The following is a 12,967-nucleotide window of genomic DNA, read 5'->3' as shown; positions in this document are numbered from 1 at the left end:
AAAAATGTATACGAGCTAAATTAATGCTGAACCCCAAGTAAACACTAAATATATAGATGATATGCATATAAGGGAGCAGCTTTACCTACCAAGGGATCTGTGTTTCTGCTCATTTAGTCCTGAGAGTTGCACAGCCCTGCCAGACAGCTCAGCCAGGTTGGTGATCTGAGTTTTCTAAATATAAAAAGTAAATCTAGGTTACCTATCAGCCCCTAGTCTGTAACAGGACAGTAAGAGAGCAGGAGCAGAGCTTGAAAAACCTGTACCTGTACCCCCCCCCCCCCCCCCCCGTACTTGGCTGTATAGGTGATTACAAAAGGCTGATATACAAATGCAGGTACTTATGCTACTTGTATTTGAAAATACATATGATGATTTTTAATGAATATATAACTGCATTGATCTGTGTTTTTAGATCTGCTTGGAGTTCTGCTTTTATATTGGAAATAAAAACCCCTCATAGAACTCCTTGCACTAATTTAAATGACACGGTCTTCTAATGCCAAAAATGTGTTCACTATTGTCATTACTATCCACTTCTTCATTTAACACCATTTTGGTAATCTTTTTCATTTTGTTACAGTGTCCTAAGGTTGTAAATGGCAAAATGATTATTCAGTGGGATATTCCTGCCTTTAATGGAATCATACATATTATTCGTGGACCATTAATTGCACCAATTTTACAGGTAAATAAACCCTATTTTATGCATATGACAGCTGAAACCCTGATATATGAGCTTGCGACACATTGCTTCTTTTCTTACATATAACATATACTTGCATATAAGTAACACACGCAATTGTTCTATATTCCTGAAATGTCCCAGCCTAGTACACACTACTAGTATTTTTTTTTTTGTTCAACCCAGCAGGGATGAACAAAAAAAAACCTGACAGCTCAGGAGGAGCCTCTGTACTAACTATGCAATCTTAGTACAGCATTCTCCCCTGCTGAGGCTATTGTGTTCTGATAGAGGGACGGCCCCCCTGCCAGAACACTCCGGTCACTGTTCTCAGCCATTAGCTAAGAGCCCTGATCAGGAGCCAATTGGCAGACCTTTTTCAGTCATAGAAATAAAAAGAGAGAGGGGCGCACCGGCCATGTGCATTATCTTTTGTAAAACATTTATTGAATAAAATGATAATAAAAGAAATTACTCACAAGCAGTAGTAAAATCTGGTGCCATAAAACTCGAGCAACAACAAGCAGCAAGTGGTAGTGATGATGAGTGAAGCCTTCCAAAGGTCTTAGAGGAACATAAAAGCTTCACTACTAGCTGACGCGTTTCGAAGGGCACGTCCCTTCTTCATCAGAGTTTTTTTTTTGTTCATCCCTGCTGGGTTGAACAAAAAAAAAAATACTAGTAGTGTGTACTAGGCTGGGACATTTCAGGAATATATGATGAAGCTCTGATGAAGAAGGGACGTGCCCTTCGAAACGCGTCAACTAGTAGTGAAGCTTTTATGTTCCTCTAAGACCTTTGGAAGGCTTCGCTCATCATCACTACCACTTGCTGCTTGTTGTTGCTCGAGTTTTATGGCACCAGATTTTACTACTGCTTGTGAGTAATTTCTTTTATTATCATTTTATTCAATAAATGTTTTATAAAAGATAATGCACATGGCCGGTGCGCCCCTCTCTCTTTTTATTTCTTTGTCTGCTAAGATTCCCCATCCTTGAGGGCAGCAAGGCCTGTGTCGTCCTTCCATCTATCTGGTTGACCACTTGTGCGCAGGAGTCAATTTCTTTTTTCCTTTTTCAGTCATGCCTGTTCATCCAGCTTCTGTCGGACAGGCTGCAGTGCACACGGGCCAAATGTTGGCCGGTTTCTATTGAAATGTGGCCTGTGTGTACTATTCTTAACAATAAGTATACTATTATGTATGTTTTGCAGTATCTACAGGGTTGAGCATAGCTATTGTTTTCTCTGATTAAATGTGTTTTGTACTTTTAGGAGATTGCAGACAGCCAGATATCACATCCTGTAACTGCAGGGTTGGTAACAGCAATAGTAATTGCACTGATTGTTGCTGCTGCTGCTGTTGGTTACGTCTACCGAAAACAGAATGACGGTTTTCAATTCAGACATTTCAAGGTTGGTCATCATTTACTAAACTGTTCCTAATGTTTTACCTTTAGGAGAGCACCTGTAACCCTAATGAACCCAAAGGTGGCATGTATTGTCAGGCTGGTTATGTGCTTCAGTAACCATTTGTAGGTTTTTCATGTGAATGGGAAAGGGTCAGCAGAGGCCTCCACAAGTAAACCGAGCATATGTGATGGCCCCCAGGCCAATTAATGGTAAGGGCCAATGCAAGCTTAGGGGCATCAGTATGTATGTGCAAACAAATTCACAAAATAAATGAATGTACCTTGTACTAAAAACATTGTACCTATACACAAGCATTGTAAAGAAGAAACTGGCAACTATGAGCCAGCAAGTTTAACACCTGTAGTAGTATAATTCTTGTAATCACTGCTAAAATGAAGGATCAATGATCAATAAAACATATAGCTTGCTAAATCCAAAGCACCATGGCTTTACTGAGAGCAGATCATGTCAAACTACATTTCTGACTATATAAAATATAATAAAATTATGATTTCAGTAAAGCATTTGATACAGTTCACATAATTATTTTATAATAAATCTGTCTAAGCTACCACCTAACCTTTGGGTGTTTCAGTGGATAGGCAGTTGGGTAAAAGATCAATATCTGAGTGTGGTTGACAATGGGGTTTATTTGGAATAGACCAGTCACTAGTGGTGTTCCACAAAACCCTGTACTAGGTCCTGTTGTATTAAAGGTACACTCACACCAGGTGCAGCTTTGGGTGGCCGCACCCCTACTGCAGAACAGGGCAAAATGCCTTGATTCTTGTATTGCTGGTTCACACCATCACATTGTGGTGGTGTATGGGCGTTATGCACTGAAGAAAAGTACGGCCGGACATACTTCCAGTGCAGCACAGTTGCCCCATGCCAGGCGATAGAACTTAATAAAATATCCCTGTGTGACATTTCAATAAAGTGTGTTTTAAAAAAAAATGCGAACAGTGCAATGCGCTAAGATCAGGGAAATGGTACTGCACTGATCACACCGTACTCCAACCTCTGCATTCTAACGCAGCAGCTGATGTGAATGGACCCTCAGTCTGTTTGTATGTGTGAGGCCGGGTTCACACGTGTATGACAAACGCTCCGACATTGGGAGCTCATGTCCTATGACGTGTGAAAATTAATGTTTCCCTATGGGAGCCGTCCTAACTGGTCCGACCTTGGCATGTGACTGGTGCTCTGATGATCCTGAAGGGGAACTCCATGCCAAATTTAAAAAACAAAAACAGCATGGGTCCCCCCTCCAAGAGCATACCAAGTCCTTAGGTTTGGTATGGATTTTTAAGGGGAACTCCCCACGCCGAAAAAACTGCATGGGGGTCCCCCTTAAAAAACATACTAGACACTTATCCGAGCACACAGCCCGGCAGGTCAGGAAAAGGGGTAGGGACAAGCGAGCGCCCCCTCCCTCCTGAACTGTACCAGGCCACATGCCCTCAACATGGGGGGGGGTGGGTGCTTTGTCCCCATGTTTATGAGGACAAGGGCCTCTTCCCGTCAACCCTGGCCGTTGCTTGTCGGGGTCCCCCAGATCCCAGCCCCCCACCCTATGTGAATGAGTATGGGGTACATTGTACCCCTACCCATTCACCTAAAAAAAGTGTCAAAAAATTAAACGCATTACACAGGTTTTTAAAGTAATTTATTAAGGCAGCTCCAGCATATCTTCCAACTTCTTCTCCCCTCTTCAGCTCTTCTGGCTCCTCCGCTGATGTTTTCTGCCTCTGCCGGTTCCTCTCCGTGCTCTCCGGTTGTTCTCCCTCTGTCCATTGTCTTCTGACGCTGCCGGGTCCTCTCCGCTGTCTTCTTGCTCTTTTGCCGGGTCTTCTCTGCTTTCTTCTCCCTCTGTTCTTCTTCCGATGTTGACTCAATGCTCTCTCCCGCTCTAATACCGGGTGCGCAGTGTGCCACTACTTATATTGGCATGAGGCGGGGTAACCGGAGGCCTTATGACGTCACCGCCCATCATGCCCCAGGTGGTGATCTCATAAGGGGTGGGGCTCCATATGACATCACACGGTGACTCCGCCCCATGCCAATATAAGTAGTGGCACACCGCGCACTCGGCATTAGAGTGGGAGAGAGCGTTGTGTCAACATCGGAAGAAGAACAGAGCGAGAAGACAGCGGAGAAGACCCGGAAAGGGGAGAACCAGCAGGCAGGCAGAAAACATTAGTGGAGGAGCCAGAAGAGCCGGAGAGAGGAGAAGTCAGAAGAGACGCCGGAGCTTCTTTAATAAATTACTTTAAAAACCTGTGTACTGCGTTTTATTTTTGATAGGTTTTTTTTTTAGGTGAATGGGTAGGGTAGTACAATGTACCCCATACTCATTCACATAGGCTGGGGGGGCGGGATCTGGGGGCCCTCTTGTTAAAGGGGGCTTCCAGATTCCAATAAGCCCCCCGCCCGCAGACCCCGAAACGGCCAGGGTTGTCGGGAAGAGGCCCTTGTCCTCATCAACATGGGGACAAGGTGCTTTGGGGTGGGGGGGTGAAGGGCCCCCACTGCCCCAAAGCACCCACATCCCCATGTTGAGGGCATGCAGCCTGGTACGGTTCAGGAGGGGGGGTGCTCGCTCATCCCCACCCTCTTTCCTGACCTGTCAGGCTGTGTGCTCGGATAAGGGTCTGGTATGAATTTTGGAGGGACCCCCACTCAGCTTTTTCGGCATGGGGGGGTTCCCCTTAAAATCCATACCAGACCGAAGGGTCTGGTATGCTCTTGGAGGGGGAACCCATGCCATTTTTTTTTAACATTGGGTGTGGAGTTTCCCCTAAAGTTTCATACCAGACACAGTGCCTGGTATTGTTGGGTATCAAAGTCAGATCCCTGTTCATTGAAGTCGGAGGGCAAAGTTGGATCCAAAGTGGTACGACTGTCCTGTCGTACCAGTGTGAACCCGGCCTTATAGGTGAAGGTTTGATAGCCAAGGTATTCTGTTGTAATTCTTGGAGGTGTTTGTAAACACAGATCATGACTTGGCATTGCTGGACAATTGGTTAACGCAGTGTAAACTACAGTTCAACATTTCTAAATGCAAAATAATTCACTTAGGGAAAAAAAGAGTCCTCTGATGTAAAGAAACTGGGGGTATAGTGTTAACCATAAGTATGAAGGAAAGAGATTTGGAGATGCAAAATGAGCGAGCAAACAGTGCAACATGGCAGTGGGAAAGTAAATAGAATTCTGGGGTTCATTATAAGGATCACTGCCAGAAGGTCCTGATTCTTTACTTCAGATCACGTGTCCAGTTATGGAGACCTTTCTTGCAAAAAAAAAAAAATTTATGAGATAGAATGAATCCAGAGACGAGTAACAAAAATGGTGAAAGGTCTGGAGGATAAAACATACAAAATATCTCACAAAAGTAAGTAGACCCTCACATTTTTGTAAATATTTTACTAGATCTCTTTTAATGTGACAACACTGAAGAAATGACACTTTGCTACAATGTACTAGTAGTGAGTGTACAGCTTGTATAACAGTGTAAATTTGCTGTCCCCTCAAAATAACTCAACACACAGCCGTTAATGTTTAAACCGCTGGCAACAAAAGTGAGTACACCCCTAAGTGAAAATGCCCAAATTTGGCCCAAAGTGTCAATATTTTGTGTGGCCTCCATTATTTTCCAGCACTTCCTTAACCCTCTTGGACATGGAGTTCACCAGAGCTTCACAGGTTGCCACTAGAGTCCTCTTCCACTCCTCCATGACAACCTCAGGGAGCTGGTGGATGTTAGAGACCTTGCGCTCCTCCACCTTCCGTTTGAGGATGCCCCACAGATGCTCAATAGGGTTTAGGTCTGGAGACATGCTTGACCAGTCCATCACCTTTACCCTCAGCTTCTTTAGCAAGGCAGTGGTCATCTTGGAGGTGTGTTTGGAGGTTGTGCGTTGTTTGGGCCGCAGGGCAGTATTCCATCTCCGAAGGGAGGGGATCATGCTCTGCTTCAATATGTCACAGTACATGTTGGCATTCATGGTTCCCTCCATGAACTGTATGTAGCTCTCCAGTGTCGTCAGCACTCATGAAGCCCCAGACCATGACACTCCCACCACCATGCTTGACTGTAGGCAAGACACACTTGTCTTTGTACTCCTCACCTGGTTTCCGAAAAAAACACACACAAACACACACACACACACACACACGCTTGACACCATCTGAACCAAGTAAGTTTATCTTGGTCTCATCAGACCACAGGACATGGTTCCAGTAATCCATGTCCTTAGTCTGCTTGTCTTCGGTAAACTGTTTGCGGGCTTTGTTTTTGGGACGAAAGCCATGTAGACCAATTTGATGCAGTGTGCGGCGTATGGTCTGAGCACTGACAGGCTGACCCTCTCACCCCTTCAACCTCTGCAGAAATGCTAGCAGCACCCATTCGTCTATTTCCCAAAGATAACCTCTGGATATGATGCTGAGCACAAGCACTCAACTTTCTTTGGTCGACCATGGCGAGGCCTGTTCTGAGTGGAACCTGTCCTGTTAAACCGCTGTATGGTCTTGGCCTTTGTGCTGCAGCTCATTTTCAGGGTCTTGGCAATCTTCTTATAGCTTAGGCCATCTTGATGTAGGGTAACAATTTTTTTTTTTCAGATCCTCAGAGAGTTCTTTGCCATATTGAACTTCCAGTGACCAGTATGAGAGAGTGTAACATTAACAAGTCACATGACACCGGGGAGGGAAAATGGCTGACTGAGCCCAATTTGGACATTTTCACTTAGGGGTGTACTCACTTTTGTTGCCAGAGGTTTAGACATTAATGGCTGTGTGTTGTTATTTTGAGAGGACAGCAAATTTACACTGTTATACAAGCTGTACACTCACTACTTTACATTGTAGCAAAGTGTCATTTCTTCAGTGTTGTCACATGAAAAGATATAATAAAATATTTACAAAAATGTGAGGGGTGTACTCACTTTTGTGAGATACTGTATATCGAGAGAGACTGCAGGACCTAATATGTACAGTCTTTTAAGGAAAGAAGGGAAAGGGGAGACATTTAAAACAAACCTGAGCAAGTATTTTTGTTTACTGTAAAGAGTAGCTGATTCTTGGAACAGACTTTAGCAGAGGTCAACAGTAACTAAATTTAAACATGCTTGGGACAAACAGATCTTTTCTAAGACAAAAAGAAACCTATGATTCTACACCCCCTAAAAGCCATTAAAACCCAATAAATACTTTTATCAAACTGAAATAGAGCCAGCCCAAAAAGCTTCCCAATAGAGTTACATTATAGAACCTTCTGTTGGATAGACTCACATCTAAATGATATAAGATGAAATTCCTACTCCATATAATAAAAAGGTCAAAGTGCATGTGGATATGAAATATAACATATCTACAATAATACAAACACCATCCACTGTACAACAACATTCTAATAAAAAAGTAAGAGGTTGTGGAGATCCAGGTGAGTAAAATAATAAATGGCAGAACCGTGAGAGGAGAGTCCAATGAATGGCTCTGGGCCTGGAAACGTTGACTCCTCCGGAGTTTTAGTTTATATTGAACTGGTTACTTTTCTCATAATAAAAAAAATAAAAATTCATACAGTATAGAAAACATGTAGACGAGACGAACATGTTTGTATTCCATAAGCAACACCAACTTTTTTTTTTTTTTCTTTTTACAAAATATCCCGTTGACATTTTAAATCTTGTCATAGTAAACTATATAATTTCAATAGGTATATAATTTATGGCTTTGTTTGAACATTGACAACACTGACTGTTGCTCATTCATGCACATTTTTTATTACAGGGGGAAGATGATGATGATGATGATGATCTAGATATGCAAGACGTTGTGAATCCTCCTCTAGTAAACTTTCCAAATCCAGTTTATGGAGCCAATAGTTTCTTTGACCAGTTTGAGGTAATAATGTTTGACATTGTCAGTTGCTTACTGTTTAAAACGGAACTGAAAGCATTTTGAAAAACGAATGAGCAGACATGGAACACCTTCCTGTCTTCTGGGGCATGTAAACAGAGTTGTGCAAACTCTGCTAACTGTCCATCACCTCCACGGTCCTTATGTGCCAGGGAGGCACTGCCCTCAGCTGTAAGGCCCCTTTCACACTGGGGCGGTTTGCAGGCGCTATTGCACTAATAATAGCGCCTGAAAACCAACCCGAAACAGCCACTGCTATCTCTCGGGGCTTTCACACTGGAGCGGTGCGCTAGCAGGACGGGAAAAAAAGTCCTGCTAGCAGCATCTTCGGAGCGGTGAAAGGAGCGGAGTATACACTGCTCTTTCACCACTCCTGCTCATTGAAATCAATGGGACAGCGTGGCTATACTGCCGGCAAAGCGCCTCTGCAGAAGCACTTTGCGGTGGTTTTTAACCCTTTCTCGGCCGCTAGCAGGGGGGTAAAATCGCCCGCTAGTGGCCGAAATCCGACGGTAAAGCGCCGCTTACAATAGCGGCGCTTTACCGCCAACTCCGCCCCCGCCCCAGTGTGAAAGGGGCCTAAAGGAGAGGAGAATTTATTTCTGCTTTAAAGTGGTACTAAACCCCAAACCAAAAATGTAATATATATTGCAGCTTGCCATTTATTAGATGTGGCTGCATTAGTTTTCTTTTTGGTGATATTTGGTCAGTAACACTCTTATTATATTAGGGTACCTACACTCTAAATGAAGGAGCAAAAGACATCTTTGGCCAGCAGCGTTGTCAGTCTGGCGGGGAGGGGCATGTTAGATGTACTACAAGTTTAGATATATTAACACACTGAAGCCAAACTCCATCTAAGAATTTTGAAGCAGTAAGGCCCCTTTCACACTTATACGACTTGTCCCACGATTTTGTACTGCAAAATCGTAGGACAAGTCATTCTCCATGATTTTCAATTACTACCATTCATATTGGCATGACTTTAAGTCGTGACGACTTCAAAGTAGTACCTGCACTACTTTGGTCCAACTTCTATGCGAGTTGTACTCCATAGACCTCAATGTTAAACCCTCAAGTAGCATGCAAATCGTCCCTGAATAATATAGACACGATTTCAGTACGACTTTGTAAGCACAAGCTGAGAATGGTTAATGCCAAAGTCGTACAAAGTAGTACTGCTCTCAAATTGTGGCGAAATCGCGGTAAAGTCGCACAAGTGTGAAAGGGGCCTTATAGCAACAGTTTTGTTCCTGATAGGATAAAGGTTTTACATAAATAAAAAGTGACCATTGTAACACCAATTAGAGGGTTAAAACGAACCATTTAACACTAACTGCTACAGCTGCAGGACAGCCTGTTCTGTTGAAAAACAATAGACTTACTGGCAGGATCACCAGATGAAAATAAAGGAGAGAAAGCCTAAAATAGAAAATGAATGCAGCCACCACATTTAAGAACTTGCAAGCTGCAAAATAATAAATGTCTGCCTTTGGGTTTAATACCGCTTTAACCACTTCAGCCCCAGAAGATTTGACTGCTGAATGACCAGGCCATTTTTTTGCGATTCGGCACTGCGTCGTTTTAACTGACAATTGCGTGGTCGTGCAACACTGTACCCAAACAAGATTGATATCCTTTTGTTTCCACAAATAGAGCTTTCTTTTGGTGGTATGTGATCATCTTTGCGTTTTTTTTTATTTTTTGCGCTATAAACAAAAAAAGTGTCAATTTTGAAAAAAAAAAATCCTCTTTTTTTTTTTTTTTTTAAAGCGATTTTTTTCCTCAGTTTAAGTCGATATGTATTCTTCTATCTTCCACATATTTTTGTTAATAAAAATCACAATAAGCGTATTTTGATTGGTTTGCGCAAAAGTTATAGCGTCTACAAATTAGGGGATAGATTTATAGCATTTTTATTATTTTTTTTACCTAGTAATGGCGGCGATCTGCGATTTTTATCGGGACTGCGACATTATGGCGGACACATCGGACAATTTTGACACATTTTTGGGACCATTGGCATTTATACAGAGATCAGTGCTATAAAAATGCATTGATTACTGTAAAAATGTCACTGGCAGTGAAGGGGTTAACACTAGGGTGCGATCAAGGGGTTAACTGTGTTCCCTAGTGTGTGTGTGTTCTAACTGAAGGGGGGGAGGGGACTTGCTAGGGGAAGAGATAGATCGGTGTTTATACTTTGTATGAACACACGATCTGTCTCTTCTCCCCTCAGAGAACTGGGATCTCTGTGTTTACACACAGAGATCCTGGTTCTCGCCGTGTCACGAGCGATCGCGGGAGCCTGGCGGTTACACTCGCATCAGCTCCGGGGGCTCCTAGTGGCCACAATAAGAAGCGATGTAACATGACGCGGACTCGCGCAGCCGAGCCATTCTGCCGCAGTAAAACAGCAGCAGCTGGTTGGCAAGCAGTTAAAGTGGGGGTTCACCCACACCGCCAAAAAAAAAAAAAAAAATATTAAAAGCCAGCAGCTACAAATACTGCAGCTGCTGACTTTTAATAAATAGCCACTTACCTGTCCCAGGGTCCAGCGATGTCGGCAGGGGACGCCGAGAACCCGCTCGGTTCTCGGCAGCTGCCGCCGCCATCCTAGGTTAGGGAATCAGGAAGTGAAGCGTTGCGGCTTCACTTCCCGGTTCCCTACTGCGCATGTGCGAGTCGCGCTGCGCGTCCCAAGTGGTCCCCGCTCTCTCCTGGGAGCTATGTGTTCCCAGGAGACAGCGCGGTGGGGACGGGAAGAGGCGTAGACTCCCATGGGAGTCTATGCCGGAAGTGGGTGCAAATACCTGTCTTAGACAGGTATCTGCACCCCCCCTCCCCCCTGAAAGGTGCCAAATGTGAGACCGGAAGGGGGGGGGGGGGGGTTCCGAAAAGTGGAAGTTCCATTTTTGTGTGGAACTCTGCTTTAAGTAGGCAGAAACATTCCCCATTGCTCCCAGTGGTATGCAAGGACATATCTGTTTAGTAGTACACCATGAGAGTGATGTACTAAAGGCAAATATACTGTGCACTAAAAATGCAGTTGCTCTAGATCTGAGGGGAAGTGCTGCTGACTTCCATCATCCAGTCATGTACAAGCAAAAATGCTGTTTATTTTCCTTGCATGTGATTGGGCATTCTTTCCAAAGTGAAGCTTTACCTCATTTACTAAGCTCTGGAGCAAGTGCACAGTGTATTTGCTTTCAGTAAATCAATCCTCATTTGTTCTCAAAAAAGGCCTGCTTTGTGGAAAAAAAAAAACAAAAGGTCCTTAGCATTCCAGTTTACAGATCACATTACTGTCAGTGTTGTAGATGCTTGGTAATCTTAGAAGCTTCCCATCAGGTTTTGATTTAGAAAAATCCAGAGCAATCCACCATCTTTGCTTAAAATATTTTCCTAGTTTTAAGCAAATAACTGAAATTAGGGTTGGAATCCAGCAAAAATGCATTTTGAGTGGCAATTTGATTTTAATTGGTAGTTTTGATCAAGGTCTACCAGTTTAATTGCTGGGTTGCTTGGAACTCAGAATCAAATGATAACTTTGACACATTTTTTGGGTTGAAAGCTCCCAAAAATGCTTGGTGTATAGAAAGCATTACACTTGGTCAGCTTTAGGGATGAGCTTGGGTTAGGTTCAAACCCTGGAGGAAGCTGTTGCTGATGTTCAATCAACTGAAACCAGGGCATTCCCCACATTGCTGCTGGACATGCACAAAGAAGTGGGATTGTTTGTGACAATATTGATCTAGTATTGCCACACAGCCATATAAAGTCAGTGATCTCATAAGCATCCCTGCCCCTTTGTGTACATGTAGCTGTAGGGTGGGGAATGCTCTGGCTGCAGTTGAGTGGGAAGCCATGGAGTAGAAGTGACCCTTCCTTCTGGGATTGGTCCAAATCCATCTTCATCTCTAGCCAGAGTTGGAATTTAAATCTGCAGTAAGTTTACTTGTTCTTAATGAGTAATGTCTGTTGTCGTACCGATTCTGTAAGAAAAGTGTTGGTCAAATTATGGTCATGCGTTGCCTGGTTTCTAGTAATTTTAAGTTACTCTTTTCTGCCTAGGAGCCATATAATGATGGGGATGAGGCTTTGGATTTCTCCAAAATTCTTCGCTAGCCTGGAACAATATGTCTAAAGTGGTTTACAAATTATTGGGGCATTAGGATGGCTGGACCGTGTCTAGGACCTTAAGATGGAAGACCTATGAATGATCACCAAGAAATATTCATGCACATTTATATTTGTAAATTTAGATTATGTGTATTTATAATATCAGTTGAAATTTAAGCCACAGAAACAAACGGAATGAATCACAACCTAGATTCATATACTTATTTGGGATCCTGGCAGTTACGTTTCTGAGGTCCTGGCTATGTCCGCCTAACATTACCAATGGACTTGTGCTCCCCACTGGATTCTTAACTTTCTTATCATTTTACAGTAGAAACAATACAACAACAGGAGGATTTTGAGCCCTCACTTGTCTTAAAAAAAAAAAAAAAAAGGGACAATGAGCAGTGCATGGGGGAGGGAAGTCAAGGCACCACACCAATGCAATACTCTGGGGACATAGTGGATGATTCAGCCTGTCAGCATCCACCTAAAACAAAATAATTTGGTATGTTAACGCTTTCTAGAACCTCAAACTACAATATCAAAAGCAGAGTTGCCAAATTTCCCAGATTGCAGTTATTTATGTAAGTATGCAGAATCTGATTTAATATGGTGATTTCCAAACATTTTCTATCCCTTGGGCATTAATGAGCTGTTTCTTACATGAGATTTGGCAACCCAGGTCCAATCCAACTTACACAATTTCCAATAAAATCTCTGCAAACTACTATATTATAAATGTGCTGCTTTTCTTAAATTTTTGGAGGTGAGTTTCAGGAATCATGTTTACAAGAATTGGAATAAAACAAAATGATAAACTCA

General features: G+C 43.0%; 1 protein-coding gene across 2 annotated transcripts in view; it reads left to right on the top strand.

The window, feature by feature from the left end:
- STAB1 (stabilin 1) overlaps positions 1-12,967 on the top strand; it is a 508,133-nt gene extending 495,166 nt beyond the window's left edge. For both annotated transcript variants that reach the window (XM_073592448.1, XM_073592449.1), the window contains 4 exons: positions 584-688; positions 1,958-2,098; positions 7,892-8,005; positions 12,095-12,967. In XM_073592448.1, the coding sequence (XP_073448549.1) occupies positions 584-688; positions 1,958-2,098; positions 7,892-8,005; positions 12,095-12,148 (414 nt within the window). In that variant the 3' untranslated portion in view covers positions 12,149-12,967. The remainder of the gene's footprint in view (positions 1-583; positions 689-1,957; positions 2,099-7,891; positions 8,006-12,094) is intronic.

Source organism: Aquarana catesbeiana, linkage group LG07, assembly GCF_042186555.1.
Source record: "Aquarana catesbeiana isolate 2022-GZ linkage group LG07, ASM4218655v1, whole genome shotgun sequence".
NCBI lineage: Eukaryota > Metazoa > Chordata > Amphibia > Anura > Ranidae > Aquarana > Aquarana catesbeiana.
This window is presented reverse-complemented; position numbering and strand designations above follow the sequence as displayed.